Genomic DNA, 21,944 nt, shown 5'->3' on the forward strand with positions numbered 1-21,944 from the left:
CTGTTAACTGCGTGCCAACATGGCGCCTGCAACCTGACACCCTGGACGACTTGTTGTTCAGGGAGGCCCTGGGTGTGCGCATTGAGAGGTATTTTGAGGAGAACAGTGGCTCGGCCTCCACGAGGGCGGTTGAATGGGATGCGTTTAAGGTGCTGGTGCGGGGACACTGTATTGGACACACGGCAGGGGCTCGGAAGACTCTGCTGGATGACTTAGATAAGGCTGAGACACGGCTGAGGGACTTAGAGAAGAGGCGCCCGAATCACCCTGAGCTGCAGGAGGGGCTTAGCGGGGCACGGGAGGGGCTGGCGGTAGAGCTGGAGCGGCTGCGCAGCTTCGACCACAAGGCGTACATGACAAGGGCGCATGCGGAAGGTGATAAGGCGGGGTCGATGCTGGCTTGGCTTGCTAACCCCGTCCGGATGGGTGTGCCGATCATGGGGATCCAGGAGCCAGGGGAGGAGCCCTGCCACACTCAACCCGGGATCCTGAATAAGTTTCGTGCTTATTATGAGGGGCTCTATGAGAGTGGTGGAACTGGAGGGGCGGAGGAGCTTGAAGAGTTCTTGGACGGGTTACAGTTGCCACGAGTGGAGGACTCGGAGGCGGAAGAGCTAGGCCGGCCCATCTCTCTTGGAGAAATAGGTTGTGCTGTAAAGCAGATGGCTAGAAATAAGACCCCGGGACTCGACGGGCTACCGATCGAATTTTATGGTAAATACCTAGAGTACCTTGCCCCACGGCTGCGCGAGGTGTACAACGAGGCACAGGCGAGGGGCCGACTCCCGGGCTCCATGTGCGAGGCCCTCATGATCCCGCTCCTGAAACCGGGCAGAGAGGGTGCGGCTCTGTCCTCGTATCGTCCGTTGTCTATGTTGACGACGGACTACAAGACCCTCAGTAAAATTCTGGCCAACAGACTGCTGGTACACATGACAAGCCTGGTTCACGGTGACCAGTGTGGTTTCATACCGACACGCAACACCACTCATAACATTCGTAGACTCACGAGACTGATGGGTGCTGAGGAAATATAAATTTTATGGTCAAGTTGTGTTCCCTAGCGCGTACCCCACCGACTCCATGTACCAGCTTAAAGTGCATGTAACTTCCCTCCTGTGTTAGCTATGAAGACGCAAATACATTTGCGTCCAACGTTAATATGTCCTCTTTCAGATCCACCCTGAATGGGTTGAATAGTCCGTTCCTAAGTATGCTATGCCACCGTCTTTTTGTAGTGTACTTTACATGTTTTCCTGCTCTAGCGGAGTAGGCCCTGAATTTCTGCCATCGAGCCTCTTTTCTGGCTTCTGACTCTGACAGCCTCAGCCCAGGCTGCCTCTGTACCCGTGAACTCTGACTTACTTCCAGCGCGGCCCCTCGCGCTCAGCTCAGCCTGCTTTCTGCCAAGACTGACTATAACCTTCGAGTTATCTGTTCCGCTCCTCGAAAATACATTCCTGCCTACTAGCTTCAGTAAACATCCTCCCCAGCTGCAGAGCCAAAGGGCCGACCTGTCTCAGGGCAAGTAATTCATAGCTTCTGTTACCATGCTTCCATGGAAGGCCCCGTGCCCCCACGCTTCTCATGCAGACACTCAGGCGCATATACACGCATTCACAGTCAGTATAGAATAGCTTCTGCCCTAGAGACCTTTCCGTCCAGATAATATGGTTCCCAAACATCAGATATCAGATATGATAGAAGTACAAGTTGATCTGACATGCCAGACTTCTGTCTCTTTCCGTTAGTGTAAATGTCAAGTCCCTGCACCCTCCAGTTCCACGTCAATCACACGTCATGCAGCTGCGCGCGCATCCAAGCCTCCGATTTCTGCTGACATTGCAACATTTCTGTTAGTGCCACCCCTTTGTGACACCCATCTGTGACGTTTTCTAGCACACACCTCCAGTTCACGCCTAGTCCACGCCTTTTGATTACGTACTAGTAACACGTGTATACTGTTATCTTGTCTTCTCTCAGCTGTTACGCCTACTATACCATTTTTCTTATGACATGAATTAAGTATATAAGCTATGTACTGTCAATAAAATGTAGCGCGCTCTTACTATCCCTTCTTCCACCCCAGTGGTGGGAAGAACATGATATCTTGGTCATGACCATTCCTTTTTGAGGAATAAAACCCCTTAGAAACTCTAACACCACGGACTCTGGTTTCTTTCTTTCCGATTGAGTTATTATTGATTAAGTACTTACCTGCATAGAAATTAAGAGAGTAAATTAGCCTAGCCGAAAGAAGCAAGGTCCGAGGTGTCAAGAGGCCCACCAGTTTTCCGAAGTTTCCCGGAGTCGAGCCGAGTCGAGTCCAGTCCAGTCGAGTTTTCCGAGGCCTTCTGTTTCCGTGCTTCCCGGTGAGTACCATTGCTGGGACGTATCTAGATGGGTTTGGGTACACAAGTCCGGTCTGCACTGTTTTTAGGCAGTGTATCTGTACTGTTTAGCAGTATATCTAGTATTCTGAATTTCTGAATTCCTGCACTGTTACACCAGTGTATCTGTACTGTTGAGCAGTACATCCAGTATAGAGGGTAGTCATCTATGTCTCAAATGTCTTTTCATGTGATTAATGTCGTGGTATGAATGTGACCGTTTTAATGTGCATTATTGTGTTTCTTGTATAAACTAGTTGCATCCAGTATTAGGTAGTAAGGATTGAGCATTCAGTAATAAGTAAACAAGATGCCGTTTTTCAACAAGCTAAAGCAGATAGGAACTAGGAAAGGGATACTAGAGGAAGAAATTCCTATTCCCCCTAGGGACACTCCAGGCAACTTTATGTACCACAAACACGGCATAGGTGCCATATTATATCTAGACTTATGGGCCGACTATACTAAACACCTAGACGAAAGACACAGATGGCCTGTTACCAGAACATGGGATGCCGAGTGCATCATGAAGGTAGAAGAAGTATTATGGAAAAAGAAAGCTAGACAATCTCAGAAAGACGCCATAGAATTCTGGCGTAAGGAATCACATAAGCGTGCTGAGAAAGCACTCCGTAGAGAGGACAGACTTAAAGAATCAGACAAGGCCCAAGAAAACGAGTTAGTTACTGAAGGGATCCGAGTAAAAACAGAACAAATAGACCGTGCCCGAAACAATCTCGTAAACGGTATGTATCTCGCGGCTGAGGGTTCATCTGAGGCCCTATCAGAAATACCGAAAAACCTACCGCCACCATTAGTTCCAACTAAAGTAATGCATAAGACTACTAAAGACATATTCCTAAATTCTTATCTAGAGGACGTAGCACCGGCTTACACCAATCTGCCTGTTCGTGCCTTGCCTACTGACAGGGACGGGGGTGGCACTCCGCCCCCAGATCATGTTCCGCCGGTACCGCGACAGACCTCCCCCGTTCCGCCAGCCCCGCCACTTCCCGCACCCAAAATTGACCTACCGAAACAACGTCTACCTGATCCTACAAAACGACAAATTCAAGTTCAGATACAGACTCCACAGGGAGATAATGCCCAAGCATCCGCTTCAGGAGGTGCGACCGCGGGTCTTCGGACCCCGCCATTAACACCCAGATTCAATCTCAGGGACATGCAGAGTCCTCTCACGTTCAGGTCACCCCGCCTTGATGCATTAAAAGAAAACATTTCAGTTTGCAGATATGATCCAGTACCCGGAAAAGACGATCTAATGATATTGGCATCACTACGGTTAAGATCTGCTACTGATATCTTGCTATGCTATGTAGGAATGAAGGACCGTCTAGATAGAATATATGAGTTTGTTCAGACAGGAAAAGACCCTGACAGTATCAAGGATGCCATGGAGAAACAGAAAGTTGACGTTCAAGCACAGATACTACGATTTTTCATAAATTGTCTAATAAGAGAACGAGACAGGCCTGGAACAGATCAAAGTGAATTAGATGCACTGAACAAGTGGGGTCAAAATATAGCTGAAGGAAAACATGACAAGGGGACTTGCATAGCCAGTATGTACAAGAAAATTAGAAAAGCAGTGATAACAGTACACCAGAAAGAAAAAGCTTCCTCCGAGGAGGAAGAAGAACTTGAAGAACTAGAAAGGACTCCAGATACTATAGCGTATGTAGGTAAGGGAACTTACCTTAGGAAAGGCATCCGTCCAGAAAGCAAGAGAGTTTTTCTCTCTGCTTTAACAAATCCGAACTCTTCTGAACATCAGTTCCAGGAGACTGATAAAAGACTACGAGAAAGAATGGGGTACCATGTACTCAATTCGATGGATGAACAAGAACTAGCCCGGTCAGCCATATTATGGGCCGAAAATCCAGACATATACAATGATGACACCTTAGCACAGACATTTCTGAACCTTTCCCCAGACGAACAGAAATTAGCAGGTGTATACATGATACAGCACCTTCTCACGAAATACAGAAACCAACATTCCGATCCAGGTCCCTTACACGAAACATTAGAAGCACTACTCATGGATAGATGGAGAGGTTTCAGTACCAAGTTAATACAAATAATTCTAGAACAACGACATAAATATAACACTTTCATAAGCCCTGAATATGTTCCAGCCCCGCCTCCAGAAAGGAAAATGTACCACATGCAATGCGGGAGTGGCATTGAAAGCCAGAACCCTTTACGAGAAGTACACCCAGTTATGGGTGCGGATCATGCCTTGAAACGTGTATATGTACACACGCCACTGACTAAGTTAGAACTGTTAGAAATGAAGAAACTAGTCCCGAGTCATGATAAAGACCCTGCAGGTTTTCACAGAGAGCTTAAAGACATGTTACTGATGGGGGATTACACGTATGATGATATTATGAAAATGTTAAAGGTACTGCTGCCCACGGGCATCTACGAGAAACTAAAAGAAAAGGAATGGGAGGTGGGAGAGAAAAAGATTGTGTGGGCAGAAATAGAAGACGAAGAAAGCAAACGTGTCCCAGGGGTAGGCCTTGGGGACAGAACTAAAGCATTACCTGGTTTGATAGTACAGGTTCTGCCAAGATTATTGACAACTAGAAAGGAAGATTGGGACGCCATCTCGTCCTGTAAACAGAAACATGATGAAGATACTAGTGACTTCTATTCAAGATTCGAGAAATGTTTCATTATTAATAGTGGCCTAAAACCAAGTAGCGAATCATATCCGCACCTTTTTGTATCAAAATTAGTTGAGAACTCCCTACCATTAGTTAAAAACAGAGTGTACAAAGTTGAAAGTACTTGGCAGGCAAATACGCCATCCCAGATGTTACAAATGTTACAATACCATCAGAATAGAATTAGAGAAGAACAGGATCAAGAACAGAAACGTATGAAAGACACAAAGATGAAAATGTTAGTAGCTCAGACGGTCCCAGCCGACGGTCAAAGAAAGGGTGGGACCCAGACAAGTCACACTACAGCTCCCGTTAAGGGAACGTGCAATTATTGCAAGCAGCCAGGTCACTACGTTCATGAATGTCCAGTTCTGAAACCTAACATAGCAACAGGGAAAACTAAAGAAAGACCGCATCCACCTAGACAAGATCAGGTCCAGCAACAGACCTCACAGAATGCACAGCACATGCAGAATACACAGCCTATGCACGCCCCATCTCATACAGCACAGACAGTAGCAGTACCACAGCCCATTGCCGCGACTCAGCAAGTTTCACAACAGATGTACCAGTATGCCCAATCTGCATATCCAGATTACCCCCGATATACATGAAACAGCCTAGAGAGGGAATTTGGCTTGCCTCTTATTGAAATTCCTGTAGATCAAGAAGGTCCTTATGTACACAGTCAAGTATTGGGAAAAGACAGAAAGTTTTTAATTGACACAGGGGCAAGCCGCACCACAATCAGCCATAATGAAGTCCCAGGGGCACCCCTCTCAGGCTCACAGAATGTTTCCCTTGGTTTTTCAGGACAACCTATTGTAAATGAAGTATCGAAACCAGTACCATTGGCTGTGGGTCCATTATCACGAGTTACAGATTTGTTACTTACGAACTCATGCCCAGAAAATCTGTTAGGAATTAAAACACTGAAGGCTCTAGGAGCTATAATCTGCTGTTCCCCGGAGGGAGTTAGACTCTTTCTACGGGATTTCAAGGGTCATTATGTGTTGCGAGAATTCGATGTCAGATTGAAAAATGTACCAGATTACTTGTGGGCAAAAGGCCCAACTGATGTAGGTTGTATGCATATCACACCATACCGTGTTACACTCAAGACAGGAGTTGTTCTACCCCGAATCAGACAATACAAGTTACCGCCTGATGCTGTAGTGGCTTTACTGGAAATCATTGAAGAGCTCATTACCCAAGGAGTGGTCGTAGAGACCGACTCCAATATCTGTAATTCACCCATCATTCCAATTCTTAAACGTACTGATCCCAATGCACCGCCAGTATATCGGCTGGTGATTGATCTTCGAGAGCTGAATAAATGTATTGTACCACAGTACCCTGTGGTCCCCGATATCTCTTCCCTATTGACAGCTATTGATTCAGAAGCAACGTTCTTTACTGTAATTGATCTCAAGAACGCTTTCTTCAGTGTACCCATTGATCCGGAGAGCCAATATCTCTTCGGATTCAGTTTAAATGGACGAAGTTTCAAATTTTCCCGCGCACCTCAAGGATTCACAGAAAGCCCCAGCATCTATAGTCAAGCACTGAAAAGACAACTAGATTGTATTCAAATGCCAGTTAACACCGCTTTACTGCAATACGTCGATGATCTACTGATCACCGCACGAAGTGAGCCCGAATGTGAACAAGCATCATTGACAGTTTTACATTTCCTGGCAGACAAGGGACACAAGGTGTCTCCTTCGAAGCTACAATTCTGTGTTCAGCAAGTTGTGTACTTGGGTCACTTGCTGTCCAAAGTGGGGAGACAGCTCACTCCCGATCGCATTCAGTTAATTGTAAATATGCCACGACCCCAGACACAAAAGGAAGTGCGGGCCTTCATAGGCCTCACCTCGTACTGCAGACAATGGATTCCTCAATATGCATTTCTAGCTAAACCACTCATCCAGTTAACGACGCAGGTGGCAGCGACTTCGACTGCCCTCCCTTGGACCCAGGAACATACACAAGCCTTTGAGGAATTAAAGAAAGCATTATGCCAAGCACCAGTTTTAGCGACACCATGTTACAGCAAACCGTTTACACTTTTTGTTACAGAACGTGATGGTACAGCATTGTCTGTCCTCACTCAAGATCAAGCAGGTTCACATAAGCCTTGCGCTTATTTTTCAAGTACATTGGATTCAGTAGCCCAGGCACTACCTGCGTGCTTAAAGTCAGTAGCAGCAACAGCGTTAGCAATAAGACAGAGCGATTCAATTGTTCTAGGCCATCAGTTAACAGTACAAGTTCCACATTCTGTAGAAGTTCTTTTAAACAGAACTCAGACCCAACACTTGACTATAGCACGACTGACAGGTTATGAATTAACGCTATTCCAGCCACACATAGAAATAAGACGCTGCAGCATTCTGAACCCCGCAACACTGTTACCTACAAGTATGACAGATCCAGCCCCGCATGATTGCATAGAGATCATTAATGCAGTAACAAAGCCCCGACGAGACTTAACAGATGTTCCATTGACAAATCCAGACCTGACACTTTATGTGGATGGTTCATGTATGAGAACAAGTACAGGAGAATTAGTGGCCGCATACGCAGTGACCACTGAAACCAAAGTTAAAGAAACACATCGTATTGACACACTGTCTGCTCAAGCGGCAGAGCTTATTGCTCTGACCCGAGCCTGTATTCTAGCCAAGAACAGAAATGTCAACATATACACTGATTCCCGTTATGCGTTCGGAGTTGTACACGACTTCGGCATGTTATGGCAAGAACGAGGTTTTTTGACCTCTCACGGTGCCAAGATCCAACACGGTCCCCTCATTCAAGCACTACTAGAAGCAATACATCTGCCTTCAGGCATATCCGTCATGAAGTGTAAAGCACATACCAAAGTTACAGATTCTGTTTCCCAGGGTAACGACCTGGCAGACCAGACAGCAAAACATACAGCATTGACTCACACTCAGACAACTGACGTGACAAAGACAATAAGACCGACAAATTGCATGACAGTCAGGGATCCTGCACTAGATGTTATCGATATTCAGACACATGCTACCCCAGAAGAAATAAAGAAATGGATTGAACTAGGAGGGATCCAGACAGATCAAGGTTGGATGACGAAGGGAAAATCTACATGGTTTCTCCCTGACTCGATGGTTCAAGTCATGATTAATACAGCACATAGTCCAGCACATCTAGGAGAGAAACCGATGTTAGACAGTTTGCAAAATCTTTGGAACAATAAACACTTACGAGCAGCAGCAAAACAGAAAGTGCGTACTTGCATGATCTGTTGTCAGTTCAATCCAGGTAAAAGCGTCCCTGTAGAGCAAGGTGGATTTCATCCTCCCGATCACCCTTTTGAAGTCCTCCAGATGGATTATATCCAGATGGACCGTTGTCGAGGATTCAAATATGTTCTCGTAGTTGTTTGTGCTCTGTCCCGTTGGACCGAAGCATACCCAGTCCCAGATTACACTGCTCCGACCACTGCCAGGCAGTTGGTTCGTGAATTCTTCCCACGGTACGGCTTGCCTCGTGTCGTGTACTCAGATAACGGTCAGCCATTCTCATCCGCATTAATGAAAGAAGTTTCTTTATTGCTAGGGTACCAGTGGAAATTCCATTGTGTCCGACATCCAGAAGCCGCAGGCCTTGTAGAAAGGCATAATCAGACATTAAAGACACGCCTTGCAAAAATATGTCAAGAGAAAGGGGTCGACTGGATAGTCGCCCTGCCAGTGGCACTATTCTATATGAGAATGGTTGCCCATTCGAGATCAGGGCTATCCCCGTACGAAGTGGTTTTTGGCAGACCACCGAATATGTGGGGGACGCCCATTCCGAAAAAGATTACTGATGTTGATTGTAACATGTTGACAGATTACCTTGCCTCCTTGATGTCTGCACTCCAATCATGTCGTTCACAGGTTGCCGCAGCCTTCCCCGACAACACTGATGTAAAGCCACATGATGTCCGTCCTGGGGACCTGGTATTGGTGCGCAATTTTGATAGAAAGAGTCCGCTGGAGCCCCGCTGGAAATTGCCGAAGACCGTCCTTCTCACCACGAGGACCGCGGTGAAGATCGAAGGGAGAAAGGGGTGGGTGCATACGAGTCATGTGAAAAAATTCCATGAACTGAAACCAGACCGAGACTCGTCCACCCCCATCAAAGACTGTGTTGAGCCAAAAGACTTTACAGTATCTGAACGAGAAAAAACTCCCCAAGAGGAGTTTAAATTAAAACTCCGATCTAGCAAGTCAGACAGTTTAATTGTTTAAGTCCTCCCCTAGGTGAATCGGTTAAATAGTTTCTGACATGTATCCCCTAGATCGAGATAGAGAGAGAGAGAGACGAATTAAGAAACATGCATATTGTAAATCACTGCGTAGTCACTGTATAGTGACACTATTAATCATGTTTATTCTGAGTATTTTAATTATTGTTGCTAGCATCTTACTACCTATCTACTACCCTATTTTCAAGCGTGAACAATCTGCTTACAATGTTTCTGCTGAACATACTTTTAGCGAGTTACCTCCACACGAACTCTCCTACAGACTTGCGCTGTGCAACAACACTTTCATTAGTATGCTACATCATTCCCATCAGACTAACAATGCTACAAACTGCTGGATATGTGGCCGACTCCCTCCCTACCAGAATTACAAGGGAGCTCTGCCCCTCTTTCCGTACCCGTTCACTCACAATGGCTCCTGCGGTGCATGGTTTAAAATAATTAATTCCTTAGATCCTGAGATTGCTGTTTTCGACGGGGGCTGGGTTTGGGGAAACTTGAACTTGGTCCTGCTCGACGTCTGTTACCCTGATAAGGAGGGACTCCCCACTAGAATAGGAACTGATCTGGAAAATGAAGTATATGGATTAGGTAATTATACAATTAGCCTCATGATTCTCACTGTTGAAGCGGAAGCTGCACCAGTTCTACCCATTATGTCAGTATTACCAGTTACTGGTGAATTATGTATCAGGAAGAAAGGTTCAGTACACTTAGGTCATAGTAAATGCACTACTGTGATCGAATTCAGTGATCATGGAAAATCGTCCTTCAAAGCTATCCGTCATTCTTATTTTGTTTGTGGTCATACCGCATACATACGCCTGCCTCCAGATTGGGATGGTACCTGTTATATAGCATTCCTTCTGCCACCTGTCTTTCTAGCTCCTCCTGATTACCACAGAAATACAAATCTAGTAAAGAATAGACCCAGAAGAGATATCCCACTTGTCGACTACACAGAAACGGCATGGGAACAGTATACCGATTTTAATAAAGGATTCTTTTTCTTTTTAGGACCTGTTCAAAATAGTAAACTAGTACGCAGATTAACTAGAACACTTGAAGCAGTAGTAAATGAAACTGCCTCCGCTCTAGGTAACTTAACCGAAGAGCAGTCCGCCATGCGGGTTGTTGTCCTTCAGAACCGTCTTGTTATTGACGTCATCTTGGCAGATAGAGGTGGAGCCTGTAAGGTCATCGGGTCAAGTTGCTGCGTTTTCATTCCACAAAACGCACCATCTGTATATCAAGCTATTACACGCCTCCATAAAATTGCAAATCAGATACATCAGAATCCAGGCACCTGGACTTGGTCCGGTTGGTTCTGGACAACGTTAACCGCTTGGGGATGGAAGATCCTATCCTTCCTAGGCATTGGCCTAGTCCTAGTATTCAGTTGCTGCCTGTGCCTGCAGTGCGGGCCAGCGATTTGTGGGCTGTGTGCCACCTCTTGTATTGAACATTCCAGTTTTCTCTCAAAACGTAAACGAAAGAAAGAAGAACAAATGATGTTACAAGAACAAACTGATCGATTCATGAGGATCGATATATCATGAAGGGTCCGTAGGGAACAAGGAGGGAATGAGGAAATATAAATTTTATGGTCAAGTTGTGTTCCCTAGCGCGTACCCCACCGACTCCATGTACCAGCTTAAAGTGCATGTAACTTCCCTCCTGTGTTAGCTATGAAGACGCAAATACATTTGCGTCCAACGTTAATATGTCCTCTTTCAGATCCACCCTGAATGGGTTGAATAGTCCGTTCCTAAGTATGCTATGCCACCGTCTTTTTGTAGTGTACTTTACATGTTTTCCTGCTCTAGCGGAGTAGGCCCTGAATTTCTGCCATCGAGCCTCTTTTCTGGCTTCTGATTCTGACAGCCTCAGCCCAGGCTGCCTCTGTACCCGTGAACTCTGACTTACTTCCAGCGCGGCCCCTCGCGCTCAGCTCAGCCTGCTTTCTGCCAAGACTGACTATAACCTTCGAGTTATCTGTTCCGCTCCTCGAAAATACATTCCTGCCTACTAGCTTCAGTAAACATCCTCCCCAGCTGCAGAGCCAAAGGGCCGACCTGTCTCAGGGCAAGTAATTCATAGCTTCTGTTACCATGCTTCCATGGAAGGCCCCGTGCCCCCACGCTTCTCATGCAGACACTCAGGCGCATATACACGCATTCACAGTCAGTATAGAATAGCTTCTGCCCTAGAGACCTTTCCGTCCAGATAATATGGTTCCCAAACATCAGATATCAGATATGATAGAAGTACAAGTTGATCTGACATGCCAGACTTCTGTCTCTTTCCGTTAGTGTAAATGTCAAGTCCCTGCACCCTCCAGTTCCACGTCAATCACACGTCATGCAGCTGCGCGCGCATCCAAGCCTCCGATTTCTGCTGACATTGCAACATTTCTGTTAGTGCCACCCCTTTGTGACACCCATCTGTGACGTTTTCTAGCACACACCTCCAGTTCACGCCTAGTCCACGCCTTTTGATTACGTACTAGTAACACGTGTATACTGTTATCTTGTCTTCTCTCAGCTGTTACGCCTACTATACCATTTTTCTTATGACATGAATTAAGTATATAAGCTATGTACTGTCAATAAAATGTAGCGCGCTCTTACTATCCCTTCTTCCACCCCAGTGGTGGGAAGAACATGATATCTTGGTCATGACCATTCCTTTTTGAGGAATAAAACCCCTTAGAAACTCTAACACCACGGACTCTGGTTTCTTTCTTTCCGATTGAGTTATTATTGATTAAGTACTTACCTGCATAGAAATTAAGAGAGTAAATTATATATTTACGTCAGTGCGGACTGGCCGGATGCCGTCTCCCCATTTGTCCTCTCCATTGACATTGAGAAGGCATTTGACAGCCTTGAATGGGGATACTTGTATGAGGTGATGCGTCGCTTCGGGCTGGGGGACGGATATATAAAATGGACCAAGGTCCTGTACACCGAGGCGGTAGCGAGGGTTCGGGTGGGCACACTGATCTTGGGACAATACCCGATTAGGCGTGGCACTAGACAGGGCTGTTCCCTATCCCCGCTCCTATTCGCGTTGGCGATGGAACCCTTCGCGGCGGAAGCCAGACTGGGCCGCCACTACGCAGGTTTATCATTTAGGGGGAGACCGCAATTCATCTCCCTGTACGCAGATGACCTGCTGATGTTTCTGGCCGATGCGGGCCCCGAACTCCAGGGGGCGCGGCAGCTACTGGGGCAGTTCGGCCGGTTGTCGGGCCTGAGGGTCAACTGGCCTAAATCCTGTCTGTTCCCCCTGAGGCCGGGAGAACCGTGCCCACTCACTGCTCAGGAACTCCGGTGGGAGCCGCGTTGCCTGCATTATTTGGGGGTCTATATTTACCACACCCCGTCCGACATACTGGATGGCAACATCACTCGCTGTATTAACGCCCTGCGGGGGTCCATGGACTTCTGGGCAACTCTGCCGTTATCCCTGGCTGGTAGAATCTCCCTGCTTAAGATGATAGCCCTGCCCAGGCTTTTGTACTATTTTAGAACACTCCCGGTATGGGTCCCGAGCTCTGTTTTCAAACGCCTGAGGTCATTGGTCATAGCCTTCTTGTGGGGCACGGGAAGGAGGCGCATAGCGCTCGACACTCTGTTGCGCCCCAAAGATGGCGGAGGTATGGCGGTGCCGGATTTTGAAGGATATTACTTAGCCGCGCAGCTGCAGACCTTTACTCAGGAGGTGGCGAGGGTGTATAGAGGCCCCGAGGACGCGAGAGTGGAAGGCACCCCGCGACATGTTCTGGCGTATATTACGCTGCACCAGAAGCTCCGGGTGGGAGACCTGACGGTCGAGGAGCAGACGTTCCGGCTTTGCTGGGACAGGGCCCGTAAGCGGGCGGGTGTCCGCCTTATGTATGCCCCCGAAATTCCGCTGGGGATGGTCACCGCCCTCCCACATGGAGGCGACTGGTCGCGCTTGCTAGGATGGGAGGAGGCGGGAATACAAATGCTGGGTGACCTTTACGAAGATGGGGTGTTGCTGCCGTTCCAGGACCTGCAGGAGCGATTTGACCTTCCGAGGGGCGACTACTTGCTGCACGCAGCAGTCACGGGCGCTATGCAAGCTCACTGGGGGGAAGGGCTGCAGGAACCGGGCACCTCGATGGCCTGCCAGTACACCATGATGGCGGCGGGAACCTTTAAGGTTGTCACGTGCCTGTACGCTAGGATGCAGCGGGAGGCCTTGCAGCCTTTGGCAGCCCTGAAGGCCAAGTGGGAGCTGGACCTTCAGGTGGAGATACCAGACGCGACCTGGGGCCAGTTGCTAAGGCGGGCACGGAAGAGCTCGAGAAATGCCAGGTTTCAATTGATTCACTTCTATATCATTCACAGGGCATACCTCACCCCCGGGAATATCCAACAGTATTTTGGGGCGACCGACGCTGCTTGCCCCAGATGTAATACAATTGGGGCGGATTTGTGCCATATGCTGTGGGATTGCCCCTCTCTGGGAGACTATTGGCAGGAAGTTGGGCGGGCCCTTAACGTCGCGACAGATAGGGATATCCAGCTTACTAAAGCGGTTGGCGTCCTTCATTGGTTCCCGCACACGCCTAGGAACAAGATGACTAGTAAATTTATAGACTTAGGGCTTATTCTGGCCAAGCGGGAGATCACGAGAAACTGGAAGTCCAAAGTGGGGCCCGCGTATAAAAGATGGTATGGGGAATGCCTGAGATGGGCCGCGTATGAAAGTACCCTACGGTACCAGATGGCCTGGAGGTTGAATGACGAGAAAGCTCTGGAAAGGGCGACTGCATGGGAAGTGATGGTGCAGGCGCTCCGGGATGTGGACGATGAGGGGCAGGATGGCGAGAGCGAACTGGATGGGGCAGACCCTATCACTACACAGGAGAACATACCTTAGCGAAAGATTACTTCCTCCTGCATCACACCGGACACTTTTACACTGTTAGTCCAGCGCAGAGCGACCACGGGGGAGGGTGGGTAGGAGGCTGTTTTGGAGGGATGTTGGGGTACCGAAATTTGGGGAGGGGGAGGGGTGAAAATCGCAAAAGCAACCCAGGGTTATTTGCCTAATGAAGCGGTCAGACGTTGTAAGGAGCTACGAGAAGTGGGCAGGGATGAGGTCACCCGCGCCAAGGTTGAGGTGAACCCCCCGGATGGAGATCGATTAGATCATACTGAGCCTGTACATGTTGTATTCTAACTGATAATTATATTGTCTGTACATTTCTATTGGTGATGCAATAAAAATGATGTAAAAAAAAAAAAAATCGAGAGGTCGGCTCCCGGGCTCCATGTGTGAAGCCCTCATGATCCCGCTCTTAAAACCGGGCAGAGAGGGAGCGGCTTTATCTTCCTACCGCCCGTTGTCCATGCTGACGACGGACTACTAGATCCTAAGTAAAATCCTTGCCAACAGGCTGCTAGTGCATATGACTGGCCTTGTTCATAAGGACCAGTGCGGCTTTATCCCGACACGCAACACCACCCACAATATCCGAAGGCTTACGAGATTGATGGGGGCCGACTGGCCGGACGCCGTCTCTCCATTTGTTCTCTCTATTGACATAGAGAAGGCCTTCGACAGTCTTGAGTGGGGATACTTGTATGAGGTGATGCGGCGTTTCGGACTGGGGGATGGATACATAAACTGGACCAGGGTCCTGTACACCGACGCGGTAGCTAGAGTCCGGGTGGGCACTCTGATCTCGAGGCAATACCCCGTCCGGCGAGGCACTAGGCAGGGGTGCTCCCTCTCGCCTCTCTTGTTTGCCCTGGCGATGGAACCCTTTGCTGTGGAGGCCAGGTCGGGCCGCCACTACGCCGGATTGTCGTATAGGGACAGGCCACATCTCATCTCATTATACGCAGATGATCTGCTGATGTTCTTGGCAAACGCGGGCTCAGAGCTTTTGGGTGCGAGACGGCTGCTGGAGCGGTTTGGGTGGTTGTCGGGCCTGAGGGTCAATTGGCCTAAGTCCTGCTTATTCACCCTGAGATTAGGAGAACCGTGCCCACTCACGGCGCAGGAACTCCGGTGGGAACCGCACTGTTTGCATTATCTGGGAGTCTATGTCTACCACACCCCGGCGGATATGCTGGAGGGTAACATCACCCGTTGTATTAATTCTCTGAGAGGGAGCATGGATTTCTGGTCTACACTACCGCTATCCCTGGCTGGTCGGATCTCCCTGCTTAAGATGGTGGCCCTGCCCAGGCTGTTGTATTATTTCAGGACGCTCCCGGTGTGGATCCCAAGCTCTGTCGTTCGGCGCCTGAGGTCTCTGGTTATAGCGTTCTTATGGGGCACGGGGAGGAGGCGTATAGCGCTGGACACTCTACTGCGCCCCAAGGATGAAGGAGGATTAGCGGTGCCGGATTTTGAAGGGTATTATCTGGCGGCGCAGTTGCAGGTCTTCACTCAGGAGGTCGCGAGAGTGTATAGAGGCCCTGAGGAAGCAAGAGCAGAAGGTACCCCGAGACACGTTCTGGCGTACATCACATTGCACCAGAAGCTCATGGTTAGGGACCTGACGGTTGAGGAGCAGACGTTCCGACTCTGCTGGAATCGGGCACGTAAACGAGCGGGGGTCCGCCTTATGTACGCCCCTGAAATCCCGTTGGGGATGGTTACGGCCCTCCCTCACGGAGGGGACTGGTCGCGCTTGCTGGGGTGGGAAGAGGCGGGGATCCAAATGCTGGGCGACTTATACGAGGATGGGGTACTGCTGCCGTTCCAGGAGTTGCAGGAGCGGTTCGGCCTACTGCGGGGCGACTATTTGTTGCACGCGGCGGTCACGGGCGCCATGCAGGCTCATTGGGGGGAAGGCTTGCAGGAACCGGGTGTCTCTATGGCATGTCAATATACGATGATGGCAGCAGGGACCTTTAAGGCCGTCACTTGCTTGTACTCCAGAATGCTGTGGGAGACCCTACAGCCTCTAGCGGTTCTAAAGGCCAAGTGGGAGTTGGACCTCCAACTGGAGATCCCTGATACGACCTGGGGCCAGCTGCTGCGGCGCGCACGGAAAAGCTCGAGAAACGCCAGGTTTCAGTTAATTCATTTTTACGTCATTCACAGGGCATACCTCACGCCGGGGAAAATACGACAATACTTTGGGGTGGAACAAGCTGCTTGCCCCAGGTGCAACACAGTTGGTGCGGACTTGGGTCACATGTTATGGGATTGCCCCTCCCTGGGGGAATACTGGCAGGAGATTGGGAAGGCCCTCAACAGTGCCACAGATAGGGACATTCAGTACACGAAAGCAGTGGGGGTCCTCCATTGGTTTCCACACACGCCTAGAAATAAGACGACCAGCAAATTCATAGACTTAGGGCTAATTCTGGCTAAGCGGGAGATAACGAGAAATTGGAAATCGAGAACGGGGCCCACATATAAAAGATGGTATAGTGAATGCTTGCGGTGGGCGGCATGTGAGAGCACCTTGCGGTACCAGGTGGCCTGGAGAACGAATGATGAGAAGGCTATGGAGAGGGCGACTGCGTGGGAATTGATGGTACAGGCGCTCCGAGAACCCGCCGACGAGGAGCAAGAGGACGTGGGAGAGCTGGGTACTGCTAACCCCGTCACCTTACCGGGGGACACACCTTAGTGAATGTATGAACTTCTTGAGCCACTACGGACGTTCTTTCGACAGTGATTTAGCACAGCGCGACCACGGGGGGGGGCTGGTTCTTAGAATTGGTGGGCTGTTGGGGACCGAAATTTTGGGGTGGGGGAGGGGTGAAAATCACAAAAGCAACCCATCTTTCCTTTGGCAGTACTAGCATCAGGCAATGTAAGGTATCGCAAGAACTATTAGTGGACGGAGGCCGAGTTGCACCTAAGGAGGGGGCGGGCCTCCCAGAACGGGGAACGATGGAAAATGTAATCTCTTGCTTTATGTTGAATTGCATTTTTGATTCTAATGTCTGTACAATTATGTTGGTGATGCAATAAAAACGATGTTAAAAAAAAAAAAAATCCGTGCTCCCTTTGATGAGTAACACCGGTTTGGGCCCCAGATAGGCACAGTCATGGAAAATATCAAAAAGTACATGGCCTAAGCCACTGCACAGACCAGATGCAAAAAGTACATGGCCTAAGCCACTGCACAGACCAGATGCAAAAAGTACATGGCCTAAGCCACTGCACAGACCAGATGCAAAAAGTACATGGCCTAAGCCACTGCACAGACCAGATGCAAAAAGTACATGGCCTAAGCCACTGCACACACCAGATGCAAAAAGTACATGGCCTAAGCCACTGCACACACCAGATGCAAACCAGTAAAAATAGTTTGCCGGGGAAGCTGGTGAGGGTGGGAGCCAGAGCTGCCGCATCCCAGCTCCTGTCAGCAGCAGCCATGTCTAGAGGGATCAAGTCAAAAGGCGTTCACCAGAGGAGCTGTCAATTTGTTTACAAGTTTGATTTCAGACACCTTTGTATGTGCATTGTTGTAATTGATGTCTCTTGTCCCTCAGACACATCGGTGCCGCTGCCCAGCTCCTACAGCCCGTGCTACGTTGAGGCCGCCTGGTACCCATGGTGGGTCAAAGAGGGCTTCTTCAAGCCTGAAAATCAGGTAAGGAAAAGAGATGAAATGAACAGCTATGAATGCATGCCTCTTTCTGGTCGATGTCTGTGATTACACCACCCTCTGCCCACCCAGCCTTGCAGTGGCAGGCTATTGATCACATTATCATTCCGCTGCGTGTGTCCAGTCTGCGGAGTGGCATGCTCTGTATAGTCTAGTAAGCTGCTCACCCTAGATGTACTCTTTCTCTCTTGGCCAATGACCAGGGCGCATCCCATTAGAAGGGCCTGGCTCAGCATCCCTGTGCCAGTCCTCTTAACTGTCAACTTGTCTTAGAGGTGAGTTGCACGTGGCACTCCCCTACTCCGATGACTGCCCTCCTACCCTCGCACCAGTCTCCCTAGCTGGCTTTTATTCCTCTTCTGACCATCTGTTGTGCTCTTTCGTCTGAGTGATGTTATGTACTTGTACCTACCTTTCTGATTCCAGAGCCTTTACCAGCTCCAGGTGGCACAAGCTTTGTTTATTCTTTCTTTGCTTTCCGTTGTATTTTTTGACCTGATCTGAATCTCTTTTTTCTGTTGGCCTTGGTGGCCGCAACAGAGCCGGCTGCCTCATGCGCAGGAGCGGACCTTTTCCCTCTGCATCCCACCGCCCAACGTCACTGGCTCTCTCCACCTCGGACATGCCCTCACCGTCTCTGTGGAGGACGCCCTCGTGCGCTGGTGAGTACCTAGAAGAGGGGCGTGCCAAGGATGTGACCTCATCAGAGGATATACCCCTTTTCAGAATGTGCATTGTTCGGGCTGCACCATCCTCAGAAGCTGCCCGAGTCGAAAATGCACCCTCCTCACAAACTGAAAAGCACCACATCAGACTTGTACCATCTACACAGACTGCAGAACACTTTCAGTGTGCCCTCCGAACAAAATGCACTGTTCCAGGGATGTACCATAGCCACAGGTCCTGCAGCGTCCTTCGTGAACCACAAGGCGATCAGAGGTGTCCACCCTAACAAGGCCAGTAGTAGGGGCTGAAACCTCGCAGAGATTCAAGAATCAAAAGCCACGGTTGTAGTCCCGCAAGACATTGCTACACTCGGACCTGTATTCCCTCTCACTCCCAGGTGCCTATTAGGAGCCTGTACTACAAGTTTGTGCACTGAGTCCGTGCACTACCAAAAGTTGCTGAAATGCGTTATTATAATTTCTATTTTTATGCTATTCTGAGGTTTTGTTGTAGAAGAATGAAGCGAAAAAGGTTTTGTTTCTCAGAGTGGATTTAAACACCCACATTTTCCTGCATGAACCTTTTATTTTGTTGTGATATCCTAGGATCCTGGATGTGCTGCACTGATTATTATTGGGGGGTGGGGGAGTATATTTTCTATTATATGATACGCTCTTTTCCTCCTAAATTTGTTTCCTGTCTGTAACATTGAAGCTGCTTGTCGTGAGTTGATTATGGTATTTGTATAGCACACCCCTAGCCAGAAGGCAGCGGAGCACAGTGCATGGTAACAGACGAGCATACTTTCAATGAGCAGGGCAGAGGGGGCTGAGAGTTCATAGATTGTGGTGTAGTGTTCTTTCAAGAGGTGAGTCTACAACTCTTTGCTAAAATGGAGCAGCGTTAAGGTGGTCCTGATGGATAAAGGGATACTGTTCCAGATCTTGGGTATCTTGTTTGTAATTTTTTACGCTTCTTTCCTGCAGTCTGATGGCGTCCTGGCTGCGGGTGAGCCGAGATCCACCAGTGATGGTGAACTTGTCTGCAACGTAAGCGGGGTGCGGTTTGTGATAGTTCTATAAAGGATGCAGCTGGTTTTGAAGATAGTAGGAACTGACCAGGAGAGCCATGTTTCTTCAGCCCCTCAATGAAACATGCTGCGGCAAGTAGGATGTCCCTAAGGGGGCCTGGGTGGAGTATAGGCGGCCCTGCAGCAGGACAGTGCCACCATCCAGATACGAGAGCACGAAGAGTGCATAGCAGGTCTGAAGCTGCTCTCTGCAAGAAACCGTTTGACTTTCTTTAGAAGAGAGAGCTTGTGGCAGGCCATCTTTGTTTTTTTTTCAATGCGTTCCTTGAGAATGCGATCGGTGTCCAGGGAGGATCAGGTGACTCGCCATTCGGTGAAAGTTGTGGTTCAAAGCGGTCCAGGTTCTTGTCATTGAGCCGCATTTCTATTGTGTCTTGTTTGTTGTTCTTAGAACTAATAGGAATTCCGTCTTGGGTATGCTGGCCTTCAGGCAGGCGCTGGACATCCAGGTCTGGATGATATGCAAGCAGTGTTTGAGGAGTTGCATGTGTTAAGCAGAGGAGTCTTTCAAGTAGAGGTGTATATCATCGGCATGTTGGTGAATCGTGATGCTCTATCTGTGAGCCAAGCTCCTCTATGTAAAATTTGGAGATGGCACTGGACAGTATGGACTCCGGGTGTATTATATTTTCTTTGAATAGAATGAGTTGTTTTGTAGATTTTGATGCTTTTGTGCACTTCTTTCTAACTAACCTTGTGCAGTCAGCAGGGGGTCTATGAAGCCTTCTTTAGCTGCTTACCTACCTTGGCTTCAACTGTGCTACAAGCTATTTCTCTGTTTTGTATTTCCACATTTATTCAAATTTTTGGTTGTCAAACACATGCTTGGCCAATGCTTGTGACATGTTGATGGTGGCGCCGAGCACGGCCCTGAGAGATGTTCTGACCCCCACGTTCTACAAAGTGATACATGAGCTGGCCACATACTTGCCATCCCCACAACCCCTTTCTGTGGTTGTGCAGGAATGTGACCGCTCTCTTCTGTTGCAGGAGGAGGATGCAGGGATGGAAGGTGCTGTGGGTGCCGGGGTCCGATCATGCAGGGATTGCCACTCAGGTGAGTGTGAATGATGGCTTCAGGTGAGAGAGGTGATGGTGGGGCTAGCTAGCTCCACTGGTGATAGTGCGAGCATGTGAACGAGTGGATAAATGTGCCCGTCAGTGAGTGAACCTATGCGGCAGCCTCCTGTACATATAGTTGACGTAGGGGGTGTTTAGAAGCTTTACTTGAATATGAGGTGTGATCTGTATGCCATGACCTTTTGACCTTGATGCCAGGAATGGGTCAGACAGCATTCACTGCTTTCATGGCTCTGTTCACTCCCTTAACAGGCGGTTGTGGAGCGGCACCTCTGGAAGGAACGGGGACTCCGGAGGCACTCCCTTGGGCGAGAGGAGTTCCTTAGCGAGGTCTGGAGGTGGAAAGAACAGTGAGTAGCAGCCTCATTGCCTCTGCCAAGGTGATGTACCATTCCTTAACTACACACATCATCCCCTCATGCCACCCAGCTCATACTAGCAGGAAGGAAGGAAGAAAGGACTGCATTAAGAGTGGCCCAGGGCATGTGCCTCAAGGACCAAAAGAGAAGCCGAGCTTCATCCACTCATGCAGGGACTGCTTCACCTGAACCGACTTCTAACGTGTGTCCGCACTCTCCGTCCAGGCCCAGGATCCCTTGGGCTACCCTGCCTCCTGTCCGGCCACACAAGAAATCCTAGACAAATCCCTCTTTCCCATCAGCAGTGAGTATTTACTGCTGTAGTGAGTGCTGGCTTCTGATGCAGCATCAAAGTGATGTTAAACCAGGCACATCCATCACCAGCCAAACCTAGAGGAACAAGAACTATCTCTGTCCTGCTAGACTATCATAGAGAAGAAAGACTTGCCCTAAGCAACCAGCAATTAACATAGAAGAAAGACTCTTGGGCTGTTGACTGTCTCTTTGTGTTTTCCTTTGTCTTTTTGTCCTTCGTAGTCGGCTTTTTCATTCCCTCCTATCCTTGACACTGTCTTCTTTGGTTTGCACATTTAGGAAAGGGGATGAGATCTTCCACCAGCTGCGGACCCTGGGAGCCTCACTGGACTGGGACCGCGCCTGCTTCACCATGGACCCGGTGCGTAAAGCCAAAGGCTTCACTGGGGCCTTCTCAATCTACGACCCCTGTGCATGCAATGCCTGCTGTG

At 48.9% G+C, this 21,944-nt stretch overlaps 1 protein-coding gene across 1 annotated transcript in view; it reads left to right on the forward strand.

Moving 5' to 3' along the window:
- Window positions 1-21,944, forward strand: part of VARS2 (valyl-tRNA synthetase 2, mitochondrial) — a 228,570-nt gene that overhangs the window by 85,893 nt on the left and 120,733 nt on the right. The window contains exons 4-8 of the mRNA XM_086920692.1: window positions 17,888-17,988; window positions 18,544-18,665; window positions 20,750-20,816; window positions 21,092-21,189; window positions 21,793-21,874. Of these exons, the coding sequence (XP_086776818.1) occupies window positions 17,888-17,988; window positions 18,544-18,665; window positions 20,750-20,816; window positions 21,092-21,189; window positions 21,793-21,874 (470 nt within the window). The remainder of the gene's footprint in view (window positions 1-17,887; window positions 17,989-18,543; window positions 18,666-20,749; window positions 20,817-21,091; window positions 21,190-21,792; window positions 21,875-21,944) is intronic.

This window comes from Lissotriton vulgaris, chromosome 5, assembly GCF_964263255.1.
Source record: "Lissotriton vulgaris chromosome 5, aLisVul1.2, whole genome shotgun sequence".
NCBI lineage: Eukaryota > Metazoa > Chordata > Amphibia > Caudata > Salamandridae > Lissotriton > Lissotriton vulgaris.